This window comes from Martes martes (assembly GCF_963455335.1).
Source record: "Martes martes genome assembly, chromosome: 6".
NCBI lineage: Eukaryota > Metazoa > Chordata > Mammalia > Carnivora > Mustelidae > Martes > Martes martes.
The window spans coordinates 101753780-101773109 of record NC_137893.1 but is presented as its reverse complement, the minus strand read 5'-3'; the positions used below and the strand labels follow the sequence as shown (position 1 = coordinate 101773109).

The 19330-nt window shown below is 40.4% G+C and overlaps 1 protein-coding gene across 1 annotated transcript in view; it reads left to right on the top strand.

The window, feature by feature from the left end:
- Nucleotides 1-9822: 9822 nt before the first annotated feature.
- DST (dystonin) overlaps nucleotides 9823-19330 on the top strand; it is a gene marked incomplete at its 5' end in the record, with an annotated part of 401175 nt that continues 391667 nt past the window's right edge. Inside the window, one exon of the mRNA XM_080806480.1 lies at nucleotides 9823-9966. Coding sequence (XP_080662606.1) covers nucleotides 9958-9966 — 9 coding nt within the window. The remainder of the gene's footprint in view (nucleotides 9967-19330) is intronic.

Here is a 19330-nt window from a genome sequence, read left to right as displayed (position 1 = left end):
GTCAGACTGAGGAGGAATACAGGAAAGGGAATTCATAGGCTCAGTTATTGTAGCAAATTGCCAAGTTAGACTGTATTTTGTAAGTTCAAAACAACTTTTCTCGTTACTCTTTTAAGAGTTATTTATCATGGGGACAGAAAATTAACTTTTTATATCACATGCTGTAAGAGCACCTGGTTTATTAATGAGTTGGGCCCAGTTTAGTTTTGCTTGAGTTAAGACTTAACCTTGGGACACCTGGGTGGCTCAGTTGTTAAGTGTCTGCCTTCGGCTCAGGTCATGATCCCAGATCCCGGGATCAAGCCCCACATCGGGCTCCCTGCTCTGCTGGGAAGACTGCTTCTCCCTCTCCCACTCCCCCTGCTTGTCTTCCCTCTCTCGCTGTCTCTCTCTCTCTATCAAATAAATAGATAAAATCTTAAAAAAAAACAAAAACAACTCAACCTCTCCGCAGATATAATAAACAGTATGATGGAGTGGCTAAGAGAGTGTATTTTGGAACCACACTGCCTAGGGAGAGTAAATTCTGGCTTTAGCACATATTTCCTCATATTGCCTTTGGGTCCTGTAAGTTGTTTAGCTCCACTGGAGCTCAGATTCCTCAACTGGTGAATGGGGGTCATAACCGTATTATGTCGTTATGCAGATTCATTTTTTTAAGGTGCTCACAACAGCCCTTGGAATACAGTGAATGCTTTATCTGTTTACTATTATTACTTATACACAACCTAGGTGTGGGAGAGGGTTCTAGAGATATTGGTGATATGGAGGTGAATAATATAAGGTCTCTGACTTTAAAGTCTTGTGGAAGGGGACAAACAGGTGGTTCTAACATAGTGTGATAGAGGGTGTTCTAAGAGAATATTAGAGAGTCACTTATCTCAAAATGGGAAGTTCAGAGAAGGCTTGCTGGAGGAAGTGCTGTGCTGAGCTGAGTATTGAAGGACTATTGAAGAAATAGGGAAAAGCCTTTCAAGCAGGGGAGCAAAATGTCTTGAAGGAGCAGTGTGAGAGAGCTTTGCTCCTTCTGGAGAAGTAGAAATAGTTGCCGATGAAGCTGGTGGAGAGTTCAAGGCTGGAAATGGGTAAAGTCACAAAGGGCTTTGTTTGCCATGCTAAAAAATGTGGCCCTTTATCTTTTGGTATTTGGGGCCCGTGAGGACAGTGAGTAATAGAGGGTTGGGAAGATGATTACAGTTTGGAAAGATTAGTCTAGTACTAGTGTACAAGTTGAATTAGAAAAGTACAGGGTTAGAGTCAAAAACACTAATGCTTTGGTCCAAGTAAGAAATGATTAGGACTTAAATTAGGATAGTTAATAATGTGGATGCAAAGAGAAATTAATTTGAGAGCCATAAAAGATTATAATAAATATAACTTGGTAACAAATACTATGTGGGATGAGGGAAAAGGAAAAAAAAAACCCTCCACAATTATATATAGTTGGTTTCTAACTTTAGAAAATAGGTAGATTCTGGAGTATTACTAAAATGGGAGTAAAGCAAGATGAGAGGAATATGGTGTGATGTGGGGGAGTGGGAAGATACGTTGGATTTTGTCTGTGTGGGTTTGAGGGCTAAATGGTGGAATAGAAAGCTATCAGGATGAAACAAACAGAAGATACAACCAGAGAGGAAAACCAGGGGAGAATGGTGTCACAGAAGCCAAGAGAAGACTGAATTCCAAGAAAGGAATGGAAAGGATATAAAATAGTACAAGAAGTCAAGAGTGATGAAGGCTGAATCTGTGCTCTGAATTTTAAGTAGCAACGAAGAGGACATAAGTGTTCTAGTGGGAGGACATTTTAGATGTATGATGTTGGACAGGAACCAGATTTCAGTATACTTAAGAGTACTTAGGACTTTTGATTTCAAGGTGGCAAGTAGGTAGCTTTCAATTCCTGATTCTCTTTGCCAAATCACTACAAAACAACAAGGAGAACAAGAAACTGAAAGGCAAAGTCAATCTTTGATGAAAGTGAGGGACATTTGTAACCTTGAACCATAGCACATGAAGATGAAAGCAAATGGAGAAAGGTAAATGACTTAGCTAAGAAGAGAAAATATGTACAGAGAATCTAGCCATCGCCCCCTTCCCAGCACCCTAGAGTCTACATGGACAGGAATAGGAATCACCTTGTTTTGTTGCAGGTGAAAATGAGGTGAGGATTGCAAGTAGGAATTGTTTGAAAAGCTCCATGAGGAGCATCTTGACTAGACACCTTTGTAACTATTCAGACATCTTCTTCCGTGCTCCTACAGAAGATGTAAAGTATAATTTCTGGGGCACCTGACTGGGTAGAGCATGCAACTCTTGATCTCAGGGTTGTGAATTTGAACCCCACCTTGGGTGGAGAGATTGCTTAAAAATAAAATCTTTAAAAAACTTATACTTTCTGAAGAAGTTAAATCAAAGAGACTGTGGACTTAGGAACAACAGACTTTGAGGAAGGCAGGGATGAGGTGTGGGGGTGAGTAAATCTGATAAGGCATCTACACCTCAGCACCCTCATCCCACTAGCACGCCCCCAGCTCCAGAATGCCAGCATCCAGGCTTATGCTTGCCAGACAGTTGAACAGAAGACTCTTCTCTGAGGAAATTGAACCACCCTGAGGAGGACAGATTTTAGTGGGGATCGTGTGAAAAAGTCAACTGCTACCTTATTGCTTGGTAATGAATCCCACCAGTTGACACACTTCATCCGTCATGCTTTGGCAAAGCCCACTAATTGGACAAACCTAAATCATATTCCCAATTTTTGTAGTGAGCTTTTTAGTATCTCAGTCCTGAATGTGAATGGATGATGGCTAAACATCACCAGATATTGAAGAAAGCTTCCAACGTGAAGGAGAGAAAACAAAAATCCCAGAGTAAAGGGGTAATATGAGGAACTCAGAGGAAATAGTGACAGTATGGAGAGATGAAAATTCCCAACATCCTCAAAAGGGTAAGAGAAGATGAAATATGTTTTTTCTTAAACTTTTTAAAAAAGATTTTATTTTTATTTATTTGACAGACAGAGATCACAAGTAGGCTGAGAGACAGGCAGAGAGAGAGGAGGAAGCAGGCTCCCTACTGAGCAGAAAGCCTGACTCGGGGCTTGATCCCAGGACCCTGGGATCATGACCTGAGCTGAAAGCAGAGGCTTTAACACACTGAGCCACCCAGGCGCCCCAATATATGTATTTAAATATAATTTAAAAATTAAAAAACATGACCGTCTATAAATATAAGTTGAGCATATATTAAAGATTTTATTCAACTCATTAATTAATGGGGGAGCCTGTCAGATGATAAGATCAATTCAAAGGAGAGTCTGAAGGAGATATATAGTCAGGAATGCCGAAGTGAATTTGCTAACAGAGGCAAAACTGGTTAATATCTTATGGATGAATAATATTTAATATCGGGTTTGTCATTTTTGCTGGGTGGAAATCAATTGGATCACTGGACAAAATTCATTTGCATTGCTAAGGACAAGAATCCTTTGCTTTATTACAAGTTACCTTCACTCTTACAGGTTTATAAATAGCCTGGTCTAGTGGTTCTCAAAGTATGGTTCCTGATCTGCCAGCATCAGAATCACCTGGGAGCTTGTTCTTTGTTCTGATTAACTGAATCAGAAATTCTGGAAGCCAAGTCCAGCAGTCTGTATTTTAGCAAGCCCTCTGGGTGTTACTGATAGATGCATTATAAAGCGGGACAACTGGGGCACCTGGGTGGCTCAGTGGGTTAAAGCCTCTGCCTTCAGCTCAGGTCATGATCCCAGGGTCCTGGGATCGAGCCCCACGTCGGGCTCCCTGCTCAGCAGGGAGCCTGCTTCCTCCTCTCTCTCTGCCTGCCTCTCTGCCTACTTGCGATCTCTGTCTGATAAAAAAAAAAAAAAGCGGGACAACTACTGATTTAGTCATCTTTTGTTTTTGATTTTTAATTTTTTTTTATTAAATAAGATCCATGCCTAACATGGGGTTTGAATTCATAACTGAAGGATCAAAGAGTTGCATGCTTTATGAACTGAGCCTGTCAGGAGCCCCCTGCTCCCCCTCGTTTGGTTTTGTTTTCTTTTTCAAAAAATTTTTTGATTTAGTCAATAGAAACTCAATCAAAGATGCCCACCTCTATAGAATTAGATAATCTCCAGAGGGTTTCAATGGGGTTCTTTAACACTCCTTTGAAAGAACACCTAATACTCTCTTTTGCCTAGTTCTAAGTCTTGGGCAGTTTTTTTCTGACACATCCATGAAACAAAAGCAACGTGAAATTAAAAAATAATGAGCAAAACATAAAAAAAGAATTCTTAGAAATTAAAAATGACAGCATACCCACTACCCCCCTGAAATTTATAGTTGATGAAATCTTTCAGAAAGTAGAAGACAGACAATTGGAGAGAAAAGATAAGAACATTGTAGAATGGGGGCGCCTGGGTGGCTCAGTGGGTTAAAACCTCTGCCTTCGGCTCAGGTCAGGATCCTGGGATCCTGGGATGGAGTCCCGCCTCGGGCTGTCTGCTCAGCAGGGAGCCTGCTTCCTCCTCTCTCTCTCTCTGCCTGCCTCTCTGCCTACTTGTGATCTCTGTCTGTCAAATAAATAATAAAAAAATCTCCAAAAAAATTAAAAAAAAAAAGAACATTGTAGAATGGATCCAAGTGGTCCCATATTTCAAAAAAGAAATTGTCAGAACTGAAGGAAGTCTTTAGATTAAAAAGACCTACTCATTGGGGGTGCCTGGCTGGCTTGATTGGAAGACCATGCAACTCTTGATCTCAGGGCCATGAGTCTGAGCTCCACGTTGGGCGTAAAAATCACTTAAATAAATAAATAAATGATCTTAAAAAAAAAAAAGAGACCTACTGAGTGCCTAACACAATGAATGAATAAAAGATGTATGCTAAGACACATTAGTGTGTGAGCAGGACACTAGGGATAATAAGATGAATAAGATGATCCTAGAAGCTGAGAAAGAGGGAGAGGGAGGGGCAAAAGGGGAGGGGATGATGGAAGGAGAAAGGAGGGAACGGTGGAGAGATGGAGGGTGGAAGGGAAGACATCAGCATAATGACTTAAAATGGGTATATTTATTGTATGTGAACAATTCCTTAGTAGAGCTGATTTAGAAAAAGACAAGATATGAGAAAATAGAGGGTGCCTGGGTGGCTCAGTTGGTTGAGCATCTGATTCTTGATCTCAGATCAGGTCTTGACCTCAGGATTGTGAGTTCAAGCTCTGCACTTGTCTTTGGGCTGGGTGGGGAACCTACTTAAAAAAAAAAAAAAGAAAAAGGAATGAGAAAATAGAGTCTTGTTGGACTTTAGAAAAATACTAGAAACTTTAAGACAATGGAGAATTGCTCTTGAAATTCTGAAGGACAGTGATTTCCAATACAGAATGTTAAGCCCAAACTGTCAGTGAAGTGTGAGGATAATGACACTGTCATGCAGGGATTCACACAATTTCCATCAAGTGAACGAACCTTTTCTTCCTTGACTGGTAGGAGATGTGTTCTTTCAAACGATGTAATGAAACAAAAAGGAAGAAGATGTGAGATCCAAGAAACTGAGGATTAACACAGGAAAGAGGTAAAGAGAATCTGGAGGACAATCTGCAAGATGGTCCTGAACTCCTGTCTGTGCAGCAGAGCTAGCTAATAGCCGGCAGAGACAGGAGGCTGGGAAGGCTCCTGAAGAGATTTCTATAGGACTAACAGAAGGACACATTGGCCATATTGACCATTTACATTGAGAGAAGTAGTCAGAGTGGCAGGTGAACCTCATTTTCCTGGGATGGGTGTTGAGGATGGCACTTCAGGTGGAGACCTGGCACAGAGTCCGAAGCCAGTGCAGCAACAGAGGAGAACTGTAGACTTAGGGCACTGACCACTTCCCTCCATCAGTGCAGCCACTGCTTTCCTGGATGGCGGAAGAATTAGGTTCATCAGGTCCAACGGAATCCCCTCTGGGTACTATCTTCCGGCACAGATGGGACACGTCTGCTCTTACATCCTCACCAGTTCCCCTGTAGGTCCCCTGAGCCTCCTGGGGTCTGGTTGGGCCGGATCCTTCCCTCCCCAGCCAGCCTTCGTACTCCAGCTCCTTGGAGTTGGGTCCTTGGGGTGAGTCTTTCAAATAAACCAGAAACCATAGAGATTAAAAGAAAGAAAATACAAAGAAATGAGGCAATTATTAACTGGAAGTTTGAATAAGCAAGGAAATTTAATCGGGATATATGCTTGATTTAACAGGGAATGTTATTGTCATAGACTTAATCATGAAATCACTGAATGTGGATTTAAGCAAAATTTATGTAAAAAAGGCATAATCTTTGTCTACCATAATAGAAACTCAATAGATAATATCTAAAATTAATGAATCTAGAGATACACCATGTACATTTTATGTAGAGCCATGAAAGTCAAAGTGGTAGGAACCGAGGAAGTGAACATAGTTGCATCTGGGAGGAGAGGGAGGAGAGCCCGAGACCACCATTTTTGTGTACCGCCTGTTTATTTATTATTTTTAAAAAAGATTTTATTTATTTATTCGACAGAGAGAAATCACAAGTAGGCAGAGAGGCAGGCAGAGAGAGAGAGAGGGAAGCAGGCTCCCTGCTGAGCAGAGAGCCCGATGTGGGGCTCGGTCCCAGGACCCTGAGATCATGACCTGAGCCAAAGACAGAGGCTTTAACCTACTGAACCACCCAAGCGCCCACCATCTGTTTATTGATTAGGATGCAACGAGAACTCAAACTTACTCCTTCTTAGCAATCTCTAGTTAAATCACTCTCTGCGTCTAAGGAAAAATATAAAACAGGTTTCACAACTTTTCTGTAAAAATAGAAAGTCCCTGGGTTTTTCTTTTCAAACATTATAAAGATTTTAGCACAGTGTAGTAATAGCATTACTTCAGGCTGATCTTATGTATGATCACAACTCTGTATTTGAAGTTAATATTCCTCTTTTTTCTCAGCCTGAGCCAGAGTCGGGGAAGAGGTGAAGGACATGGTTGGCTTCTCTTTTCCTTCTTTGTTTTCTCCCATACTGTCCAGTTGTTGCTTCTTACTGCTCTAGGTTGGCCCAAGGAGAAGATGGGAGCCCATGTAGTTAAGATCTGGCATCTGTGCTCTCTTCGTGTGTTGCATTTCCCTTCATGTGGGAAAAATCGTTGTGTATTCTGCCTTGGCCCCCTGAGCTTCTGATGATCCACTCCCTCTAGTTTGTCTCTTCTTCCATCCACAAAGTCCTTTTGGATAGGATCCCCTTGAATAGGCACCTAAGTTAGTTCCCTCTCTCCTGGCACCCACGTTAGGTCTCCAATAGCTTGTGCCTTTGCCTGTTGGGGTGGGTAACTCAGTCCCAGTCAACTCTTTTCCTCCAACCACATTCTTCACCATTAGATTCTCTTGGTGAGAGTAATATTCTAGTCATGTGTGCTCCAACCTCAGGGATACATGCTTAACCCTTCAGGAGATCTGCTTGTATACTCTTTCTTGTCATAAGGTACAGGGCAAGCACACCGACCTCTCTTCTAGGAGGAAAATGTACAAGGCATCAGTAGCTTTTTCCCAAACAATTTCTCTTGGTTTCTGGCCTTGTTTGCCTCTCTTGAGTAGATGATGGACTCTACTTGCTCTAATTGTTATTACAGTTACAGCTTAACATGGCTTTCATAGATGCTCCAGTACAATACTTTTCACGCATTTGTGGGGAAGATTTTTTTTCCTTAATTTTTGATCCATTGAAGATCTACATATGGCCCTTTAATGCATGACTGGTCTCTTCAGCTCATGTCACGGGTGACTTAACACATGAGCTCAGCAGTGTCTGAAATGGTCTGTTCAACAAGGCGAGTCTACTGACCATCTCCATTTCCAGAGCAATGTCAAATCGTTCAAAAAGTTGCTAAATACTCTAAATTTCCATATTTACCTTGTAGCAAACTAGTAAAACAGTTGTCAGGCTGGCAGCATTCCATGGGCATATTTTTAGTTGTGCTGTTCTAGCATCTTCCCTTAGGATCCCTTCAGAATTGAAAGAAAGAAGGACTTAATATCATTCCTGGCCTTTGGGGCATTAGCCAAAACAGACCAAAAAATGTATATACTTTTTGTATATTATAGCTAATATCCTATTATAGTTATAATATGTCTTCACTAATTCCACTAAATATATTTATTACATTACATAAATATATTTATTACATCTGCTCTGACACAGATCCTATAAAAACAGAATGTGTATTCTAAAAAAGGGAGAGACATAGTAAAAATAGAACTAAATATATACTATGTTAGGAAATGATAAATGGTATGAAAAAATACTTGAAGTAAGGGGGAAAGAAAGGTGGGAGTGGAATAACGGGCTGCAATTTTATGTTGCATACTCCGAGAATATTTTTTTTAAAGATTTTATTTATTTATTTGACAGAGATCACAAGTAGTCAGAGAGGCAGGCAGAGAGAGAGAGGAGGAAGCAGTCTCCCTGCTGAGCGGAAAGCCCAATGCGGGGCTCAATCCCAGGACCCTGAGATCGTGACCTGAGCCGAAGGCAGAGGCTTTAACCCACTGAGCTACCCAGGCGCCCCCCCCCCCCCGAGAATATTTTTTTGATAAAGTAACATTTCGTCAGAGATCTGTATCAGGGACAGAACCATCTATATGCATAAAAGGCTTTTAGGCCAAATGCTTTTGAGCATTATTTGCTCCTTAGCTTATGAGTCTGTTTTACTTTGATAAAAAATAAAAGTAAATTTAAGAATGAATGGGGGAAAATGAATGGGAGATGAGGACATGGAGAGAGCATTTGTAGATTACCTAAGAAGGGAATGAGGAAATTAGGCGGTAAGTTAGGGAGGATGTGGGATTCAAAAAAGTCTTTCTTTTTTCTTTCCTCTTCTCTTCTTTTCTTCTCTCTCTCTTTTAAGAGGGTGAGGAGGGGCAGAGAGAGAGAGGGAGAGAGAAAATCCTAAGCACACTCCATACCCAGCATGGAGCCCAACATGGGGCTTGATCTCACGACCCATGAGATCATGACCTGAGCCGAAATCAAGTCTGATGCTCAACCAACGGAGGCACACAACTACACCCAGACATGGCTTTCTTAAGGTGGGAGGCATTTGAGATGTTTTGGTGAGAAGAAAGGGAGGACTTCCCTGGACCTGCACAGAATGAAGGTGGGGGTAAGAGGAGAAGTAGATACATTTTGGGATTGGTGGAGTTGGTTAAATAGGAACAGTGCTGTGGGCACTGTGAGTTGATATTTGATATTTTTACATTTGTTGGGGAATCAAACTGACTGATTGAATGATATTTTGAAAGTAGGCTTCAGCAATTTAAGCTCAGGAGTTAAGGTGAATATTGTGGCTGATTCAAGATGGAGGATGGAATTGAGAGCTCTAGAGAAGGTGGCTGGGATATTGATGTCAAGATAACGCTTAAAATGACAAAGCATGAGACCAGCTGAGGAAGAAGAGGAAATCACAAGGGCAGGAATACATCTGACAACAACAAATAAGGGTTGGAGGTGTGATTAACTTGAAAAAGGGTGAGAGAATTAGCCAGGAATTTGAGGTCATCTTCTTGGATTAGAATGAGAAGTTTCATAATTGGTTCGGTTCCAGGTGGTGGTGTCATCCAGAACGAGGCCATGGGTCAGAAGAGGAGAGAAGGTGAGTTCAGAAGTTTAGGAACTTTTATGATTGAGATGTTAGATGGCTCATCCAAATGGTGTGGAAATCTTCCGGGATGATGACGACACTCAGTGTGGAGAAGCAGCAGTGAGTCAGATGCCAAAGTCCTCAGTGAATGAGGGGGTGTGGCCAAAGGTCAGACAATTCAGAAAGGAGACCTGTGGCATTGGATGATGGCGTGGATGTAAGAGAGGGGCAGGCTTTTGATGGGACACACGGGAGAAGGAGCAGCCACTTGTGGTGGGATGCAGGGGTGCCGAGAGCGGGCACTTAATAAATGATTAAGGTAAGACAAGCAGTGGAGTTGTCACTTTCTGTGAGAGGGTAGAGCTTGTTGACTGTGAAATGGAGGTTCCAAAGGGCACCTGGAAAAAGTTGGCAGGGAAGGTAGTGGTAGAGGAGGTATAGATAGCAGGATGATAGTCTTTGAGAGAAGAGTTTCTTATGGGGCCTGAATTTGGGGCAGTAGCTGAGGATGGCAGGGGTCTCAGCAGCTTTAGGGATGGACCTCAGAGGAGCCAGAGGCAGCCTTCTACATCCACACAGTGCAGACAAGGAAGCCGGGTGGTGTGTCCATTAGACCCCAGTCTCTTTGTAGAGTATGAGCTCCTCAAAGGCTTTTGGAATGACAGACCTAAATATATTATTGATTCTAAAATAAAAAGTTGGGAGCTTGAACTTAAACAGTCTTTCATTAAATGACTACAAAATGTATCATTATTTCAGCTGGGTTGTTGTAATTCAACTTTTATATAATTATACATAAATGAAGTTTAAAATCAATTCAAGAAGTTGTTTTTTAACAAAATTTATTGACACAATGAAGCTCTTTCAACTATTTAATGAAAAAATGTGTTAAATGTATTGGATCATGAGTCTGATGTGATATGGGCAGAACCTCTAAAACAGGCCTAGGATTCTGAATGTCTCAAAACATCTCTGGGGTAGGTTCCAAATATAAGCTCAGGAGGAATTGTGCAGACGGTTAATAAAGAATGACAAGGCTGTTCATACGGCCTTCTTCAGGTGGTTGGGAGGGGTCCATCATTCTGAGGATCCTCTCTCTCAATGGTGTTAGCTTTGGAATCTGCCTTTGTTGATTGGAGAACTAATTTATTATTTCTTTGGAATCTTTTTTTTTTATAAAGATTTTATTTATTTATTTGACACAGAGAGATCACAAGTAGGCAGAGAGAGGAAGAGAGGCAGGCTTCCTGCTGAGCAGAGAGCCCGATGTGGGGCTCGATCCCAGGACCCTGAGATCATGACCTGAACTGAAGGCAGAGGCTTTAACCCACTGAGACACCCAGGCGCCCCTCTTTGGGATCTTTTAAATATCATGTGATTTGTCATGGAGGGTGATAAGGATTAGGAAGGACAGGTTTTCTTCAGGCTCATGTTGGAAAGGATCCAGAACTGGGAGTTTTAAGACCTCAATTTAAGCTGGAACAATCACTTCATCTGTTTGAGCTATAGTTGTCTTTGATGTGGAATGAGAATAATAGCCATCTATATCTCATAGAATTGTAGGATGAAACAAGATAATATTTTGAAAAGGTTTTAGGAGCTCTAAAATGCCCCAAAACTGTAGTTATGATTGACAGAGGTTTTAGGTGACATGATGGTTATAAAGAGGGATGAAAAGAAAGTATGATATTTAATATCGGACACTCTCATTGTTGGCTCCATGCCTCACCTGGCTGGTTGGTCTATCTACCTACCTACCTACCAAGCACCCACAACCTATCATTCAAAACAAAAGCTAGGATTAGCTAGGATTTCATCTCTGTCTAACCATAGGGTCTCTTCAGACACTTGACTCTCAATACTCAAGGTAACCACCATTCTGAACATTTATATTGTTTTCTTGTTTACCTTTTCACAGAGTTTATTACATCTCTATGCATTCTTAGGAAGTCTATATTTTAAATTTTTTAGGTTTTTTATTTTTACTTAATAAGAAAGATTATCACACCTTATTTAATTATTTAGAACTCACTTTCAGTTCATATTGCATTGCTAATATTCAACCATGCTGCTGGATGCTACTGTAGTGTGTTCATTTGACTTAACTGTGACTGTACCAGTTTGTTCATTCATTCACACTCTTGTAGATGGGCATTTGTTTCTAGGTTTTTCCTTGTTCCAGCACTACTCCGTGTTTTCTTGCATACTCCATTTGCACTGTATGTGTAAGTTTTTCTTGGGTATATGCTTAGCAGAATTACTACAATCATACATGGAAGTAAAACTGTAGAAAATAATGCCAAACTGTTTTTCAAAGTACTTGTATCAATTATATTTCCATCGGCCATGGATAAACAAGTATGTGGAGCCATGTTCTTTTCTGCATGTAGTGACTTCAGACTTTAAACGTTTTTGCCAGTCAAATTCATGTAATATATTTTCTCATTGTGGGTTTGGTTTGCTTTACTTTGATCACTAATGAGGCCAAACATCTTTTCGTTTATTTATTAACCACATGTGCTTCCTCTCCTGCAAAATGTGCATTTCATTTGCCTTTTTCCTTGGTTGTTACCTCGTTGCTAGTGTTTCTCTTATTGATTTGTGGGAGCTCTTTATATATTTCTGTTTTCCAGGCTTTAATTTAAATTATTGTATTTTTCATTGCTTTGTTATTTTTGATGATTTTTTTTTTTTTTTTTTTTTGTCTATGGGTTTTTGTCTTGGGTTTGTGTCTGTGTGTTGTTTTGGTAGTCCCACCAGTGGGACCTTGTCTCATTATGTTTTGCAACTTTTAAAAAAATTGAGGTGTAATTGACATATAACATACTAGTTTTAGTTGTACAACAAAATGAGACAGTATTTCTGTTTATTGCAAAATGGTCACCACAATAAGTCTATTTAACATCCATCACCTATTTACATAGTTAACAGAATTTTTTTGTGTCTGAGAACTTTTAAGGTTTTTTCTTAGCAGTTTTCAAATAGACAATACAGTATTATTAACTATAGTTGCTATGCTGTATATTACATCACCATTGACTTACTTTATAACTGAAAGTTTGTGCCTTTTGACTCTGTTCTCCCATTTCACACCCCTCCTCCTAATCCCTGTTTTGCAAATTTTTATCATGAGCTTTCCTTAGCTGGAATTTTGAGGAAGTTTTTGAGGCATGGATTGAAGGTTCATTTCTCCAGAGAGGATCTTCTTTTATCTTTGCCAGGCCTTATTAACTGTGGGAAATCTCAAAATAAATTCTCAGCATCAGAGCTTTACATACTGCACAGGTAGTGTAATTGGCCACAAAACACACATGAGAATCAGCTTGCGGTTATAAAATGTTTTTCCTACTAGGTCCAGCCCCAGGCCTCAGACAGTTAAGTGTTCTTGCTCTCTCAGGGTATTTTACTTTGTTTTTCTAATTCATACTTTCCCTGGCTTTATTTGTCAATGTTCTAACCACATGGCCTCCTCTTTGTCTTCCGTCCTTGCCCAGGTGCTTGGTCATCAACGTAAACCGTTAGGTCTCAGGGATCAACAAAACATCTCTGTATTTGTGTTTTTGCTTCTTCATCTGCCTGGTTTCTGAGGATTTCCTTAACTCTCTCTTGCCACCTTACTGATGCATTTAAAATATATGTTGTTATTTCATCCAGCATTTTTAAGTATTGTATAAGAGGAAGGATGAGGATGTCAAATTTACAATATAGCTGAGAAACCCTTGTCTTATTTTTGTCACTAAAGAGGTTCCCCCAAGTGGGTTCTCTCAGGTCAGAGCTATGTGTACCCCAAAGTTCTAGTTTCCATCCCTAGAGCCATCAAAAGTTAAAAAATCTGATCATTATACTCTCCCTGCTCTAGCTAGGAGGTCAAGACATGACTTCAAGCATTTCTAGTATAATTTCATTTCTACATAGGGCTGTGCAGTGCACGGAGCCAGCTGCTTCTCATCTCTTAGGCTTAAAGCCGATGACACAGCACCTTCATTTCCCGCAGACAGTAGAATTCATGCGCACGTAGGGTATTGAGAAATACTCTAGTGACTCACTTATTTTCAAGGGTCAAATTTCAGTACATATGAAGCCAAGTTAACTTTTTAACTGCATAATATTTTGTTATAATTGAACATAAAATCTCAAATGAGAAAATATTGATGTAATTTTTTTTATCACAAGCAAATCTAGATAAATTATGAACTAGCAATTGTGGTTGTGAGGTTATTTTATTTATTAATTTTTTAATTGTTTTTGGTAACTAACAACTTTCTAAGAAAATGTTGTAATACAGAATACACTTTTTAGAGGGAAGGATGAGTTATGGGATTAGGAAAGGATTTTTGTTTGTTTGTTTGTTTTCTTCCTTAAATGTGATACTTAGTATATACTAGCTCTAATCCATTAGATTTTAAACTTAGTTCAGGATAAATTTATAGTTCAGGATAAATAAATTTATAAATTTATTTATAAACAGGCTCTGTGTAAGTTTAAAGGCAAAACATTAAAGATATTGGAGTTTGGGCATTAAAAAGACTTCAGAGATGGACTCACAGACAATTTAGAAATCTCAAGTCATCCAGCTTGGGTTATCACTTTGAGGAAGCAAAGACCAGAAAAATGACTCAAGATGCCCACATCATATGTCCTGAAACCTTCAGAGTCACATCTGGAATATGCTGTATTGTTTCCCTGTTTATATGCCATGTTTTGCTAAGTTTTTCAAGTTTTTTATTCCATTAATTTAAAAGATGTATATATTTTGTAAAATGAACTGACTCCCTCCCCATGGTTAAAATTAATTTAGAAAACCTAGATATTTTACATTAAAAAAACCCTACTAATCTTTGGGATTTATGGGAGTACTAAGCAGGCATTGTGGATTTCTTAAGCTTATTTCTAGAGTACGGGTAATCACCATGACTCCAGGCAATCTTGTCTGTTTATTAGAGCAAAAAAATCAGGAAGTCTGAGATGCAGACATTTCAGGATACTAGGGAAGTGAAAAATAGCTTCTTCTGAAACAAGAATGCTGCTTTTTATAAACAAATGACTACCATTGTTTCCTGTTTTTAAATCCTATTAAAAACTGTTTGGAAACATCATCAGCTCTGTAGTTCCAGAGATAACCATAAATAAGTGAAACTGTACAAGAAAAGAGGTGATAAAGACATAAACATTTTATGATGACAGCATTTTTATTGTTGCTAATTAATGACAGTAGAAGTGGCTAGCATTTCCTAAGCACTTCCTGTGAGCCAGGCACTGTGCTAGGCAATGGGCAATAGCTCACTTATTCCTAACAACCCTAGGAAGTAGGTTTTCTGTATACATTAGAGAACCAAACTTTAAAAAGGTTAAATAGCTTGTCCACAGTTACATAGCTAAGAAGTGGTGAAGCTGGACCAGGAGGCGTGTTGCTCTGTCAGACTCCAGACCTCCGTTCTTCATTTTTCCCTCCTAGAAGTATGCATAGTTTACAAGACTGTCACAGGGAAAGGAACGCTGAAGAGTGAATCTCCAGTGGGCAGATTTCAGACATCATGGCACCAGTTATTGGTAGATCTTTTGATTCCATCAGATCACATGAAAGATTATGTTCTCCCTGGAGAATCAGGAAGGCAGGTGAGAAGATAAGGCCATCAACTGTCTCTTTGGCTCAGCAGAGTGGTGGTGAAGAGCCTGGACTCTGAACTAGGGAAACAGAGGAGTGGACTGTTGCATTTAAATTAAAAGCATGTACTCCAGGCAGTTATTTCTCTTGAGTAGTATTGTGAATTAGGGCCAGGCTGTGTTTCTGTTAGTACTGAGACTCATTTGGCTCCTTGCATTTCTGTCCTGTGACAGGCAGAACTAGCTCTAGGAAAAATTGTGAGGTAGGCAAACCTTAACTTGCATTACTGCTAAAAGTGCCAATGTTCCCTCTTCTGTTTATTTATTCTTCAGGATGTAGTCTGATGACCTTATTCATACTAAAGTATAAATGGCTGATATCACTTACTGTTTTCTAGCCCTGAGAAGCTTAATTATAAATAAAATCTTTAAATATAAAGAATGAATCATTATTACTAGAATTTTAGGCATCAGTGTGCAGATGATATGAAGGGAGGTTAAAATTTTTTTCAGGATAATGTCACCAAGATGGTGACATAGACCATTCCTGACTGCTCCCCATCATAAGCAGAACAGTTAACATATATTTCAGAACAAGACACCTCTGAGACAATCCTAGAACATAGGGGTGAGGTTGAAGTCCCCACTACACCTCAGAGACCAAGACAGACACTTTAGAAGAGTAAGAGAAGTGGGTACCTGTTGACCACATTCCCTTCCCCCAGGTCAGTGAAGTACCACATGGACAGGACTGCCCTGAGCTTCTAGTCTCTCTGGTAGGAAAATAGAACTCAGTGGGGATAACCAGCCTCTCTTAATACTGAGGGTCATTTTTTAGGAGTGCCTACTCTGATCTCTCACCATGGGGACTGCAGGAAAATCTGCAGTCACTGGGAATCTGACTGATGGAGAAGGGGGAGGAGGAGGGGCTTGTCTCAATCTGCACACAGATCTTAGCCAACTGACTTAATACCTGCCCAAGTAGTAATCTCAGTAATCTCAGTCAGCAGTTTTGCTCATCTGCAGCACCAAGCTGGACATGCACTCTGACCAGGGAACTTGGCAGATTGCATAGCTGCCTGATTGAGATCCCCAAACAAGGAACTGAGCCCTGGAGCTCAGTTTGCACACGGCCAGGCAAGGTGCTCGGCCACCCCACCTGCTGTGGAGAATGCCTTCCGACTCTATCTGACAAGAAGGCATAGCACAATTCCTGGAAGCTGTATAGCCTACTGGTATTCAAGCCAAGAGGTGGGTGAGCAGAGCAGATCGTCCCCAGAGCAAAGCCAGTACTGGTTGTGGAGCCTTCTTGTGCTATTACGCAGGTAGGGGGATTGATTCTTAGCCAAGAATGAAGGTAGCTCTCAGCCCCTCCCAACTAAAGAGCTTATTTGCAAAATTGAGAGTAGCTGGAAGCAGCCCTATCCCCTCCTGTCCAGACAAGGGAGCTGAGACAGGGCCCCAGATCTGCCTGATTCAGATTCTCAAATGAAAAATTTTGTTGGCTCTAGAGCCCAGTTTGCACACATGCAGACAAGGTGCTGAGTCACAACTTGGATACCCACTTGGAGATACCCACTTGGAGAGTATCTTTCTGTTTTTCTGCCTCATCTGAACCTAAGGGCTGGAGACAGCTCCTGGAAGCTCTGTGGCCCAGTGCCACTTGAGCTGAGAGGAAGGCATACAGAGCCAAGAGTTTACAGAACAAAGCCAGTGACCTTGTTTAGCTAGGGAACTTGGGGGTGCAGGTCAGCATGAGTTAAGATAACAAAAAACTTTACTAGTTTTTCAGCAGCTTCCCCTACAGTGCTTGGGCAGGGAATCTAATTCATAGTCCCATTCAATGCCAAATATAGCCTTCAGCCTGTGGGACCAGGGAACCTAACCAGAGCACTTGAGAAGCTATGAAACCCATTCAATAGTCCCATATATAGTGACAGAGGGCACAGCCCATGGCTTTCCTTGTCTGCAGAGTGAAACCAGTGGCCTCACCTGACCACAGAATTCAGTGCCCACCCAGGCCTGATTCAGGCCCCTAAACAACAAGCAGCAAGGCCCTGGGTTCTGCCCTATTGCCCTGCTAGGAAAAGGAAATTGATTCATAGTCTCATCTATTACTGAGTGTAGTCTCCAGTTCTGATGATCTAGCAAGCCGCACCAGAGAATTCAGGCAACTGTGGAGCCCGTCCTACAGCCTCACTTGGGTAGGGAACCAAGCAGCAGTCCTATCCGACTGTTCTCAGGCAGTGGCACAGTTTCCCATTCCCATCCTCAGAGCTTGAACAGGTGCCTTGCCCAAAAATAGACCATAATAGTAGGTCTCTTTTGTCCAAAGACATTAGTAGCAGACACATCCAGAAACCCAAACTGAGCTGACTGGTGAAGAACTGTCTCTCCCAAAGCAGATCTGTAGAGTCTGAAAGAAGAGCTCCATTACTCAAATGTGCAGAGACCAATGTAAGGGATGAAGGATCATGGAAAATCAGGTAAATAAGACACCACCAATAGAAACCAATAAAGCTCCAATAACTGGACTTTATGGGACACCTTGCTGGTTCAACCAGTAGAGCATGGGACTCTTGAACTCAGTGTTCTGAGTTCAGGTCCCATGTTGGGCATAGATCTTACTTAAAAAGTAAGTAAGAATTTAAAAAAAAATGGAGATTTATGAACTGTCAGGCAAAGAATTCAGAATAATCCTCTTAAGGAAGTTTAGTGAGGTACAAGAAAACACAGATAACTACATGAAATAAGGAAAACAATGTGCCAACAAAGTAAGTGGATGGAAATCACCATCAAAATAAAAAATAAAAAACCAAACAAATTTTAAAGCTGAAAAATAAAAAAGGCTGAACAGAAGAATTCAGTAGAGTTTCAAAAGTAGACACAGACCATGCAGAAAAAAGAATTAGTGACTTGGAAGATAGAACACTAGAAACTACCCAGTCAGAGGAGCAAAAAGAAAAGAGTGAAGAAAGCCTACTGGAATTACAGGACACAATGAAAAGGAAAAAAATATTTGCCTTATGGGAATTCCAGAAGAAGAGAAAGAAAGTGAAAGGGACAGGAAATATATTTAAAGCAGTAATGGCTGGGGTGCCTGGGTGGCTCAGTGGGTTAAAGCCTCTGCCTTCAGCTCTGGTCATGATCTCAGGGTCCTGGGATCGAGCCCCACATCAGGCTGTCTGCTCGGCAGGGAGCCTGCTTCCTCCTCTCTCTCTGTCTGTCTGCTTCTCTGCCTACTTGTGATCTCTATCTGTCAAATGAATAAATAAAATCTTAAAAAAAAAAAAAAAGCAGTAATGGCTGAAACCTTCCCAAACCTGGGGAGAGCAATGGATGTCCAGATCTATGAGGCCCAAAGGACCCCAAATAGATTGAACCTGAATAGGGCTACACTGAGACACATCATAATCAAATTGCCAAAAGTTAAAGACAATTTTATGAGCAGCAAGAGAAAAAAGAGAAGTTATATACAAGAGAACTCCCATAAGATGATTGGTGGATTTTTCAACAGAAACTTTTTAGCCTAGGAAAGAATGGGATGACATATTCAAAATATTGAAAGAAAATAATGGTCAACCAAGATTTCTATACCTGGTGAAGCTGTCCTTCAGAAACAAAGAAGGGATAAAGACTTTCCTAAACATACAAAATCTGAAGAGGTTCGTAGCTGCTAGAGCTGCCTTACAAGAAATGGTAAAGAGAGCCCTTTGAATGGAAGTAAAAGAACACTAATTAACATAAAACACTAAAAGGTAGTGTAAATCTCACTATAATGGCAAATACAGAGAGTCATAGTTAGAGTCTGCAATTTGGTATTAATGATGCATAACTTACAGCTCTAGCTTAAAAGTAAGAAAAATGAATATAGCAAAAGTATCTGTAAATACAATAATTTGTTATTAGTTACATGATGTAAAAAAAAGGTCAGTTGTAAAAGCAATAACTTAAAATGTGAGGGGGAAAAGTGTTAAGTATATGAATTCTATTGAAGTTAAGTTGTCATCAGTTTAAAATAGGGTGTTACAAATGTAAGATATTTTATGTCAGCCTTATGGTAACTACAGGGAAAATGT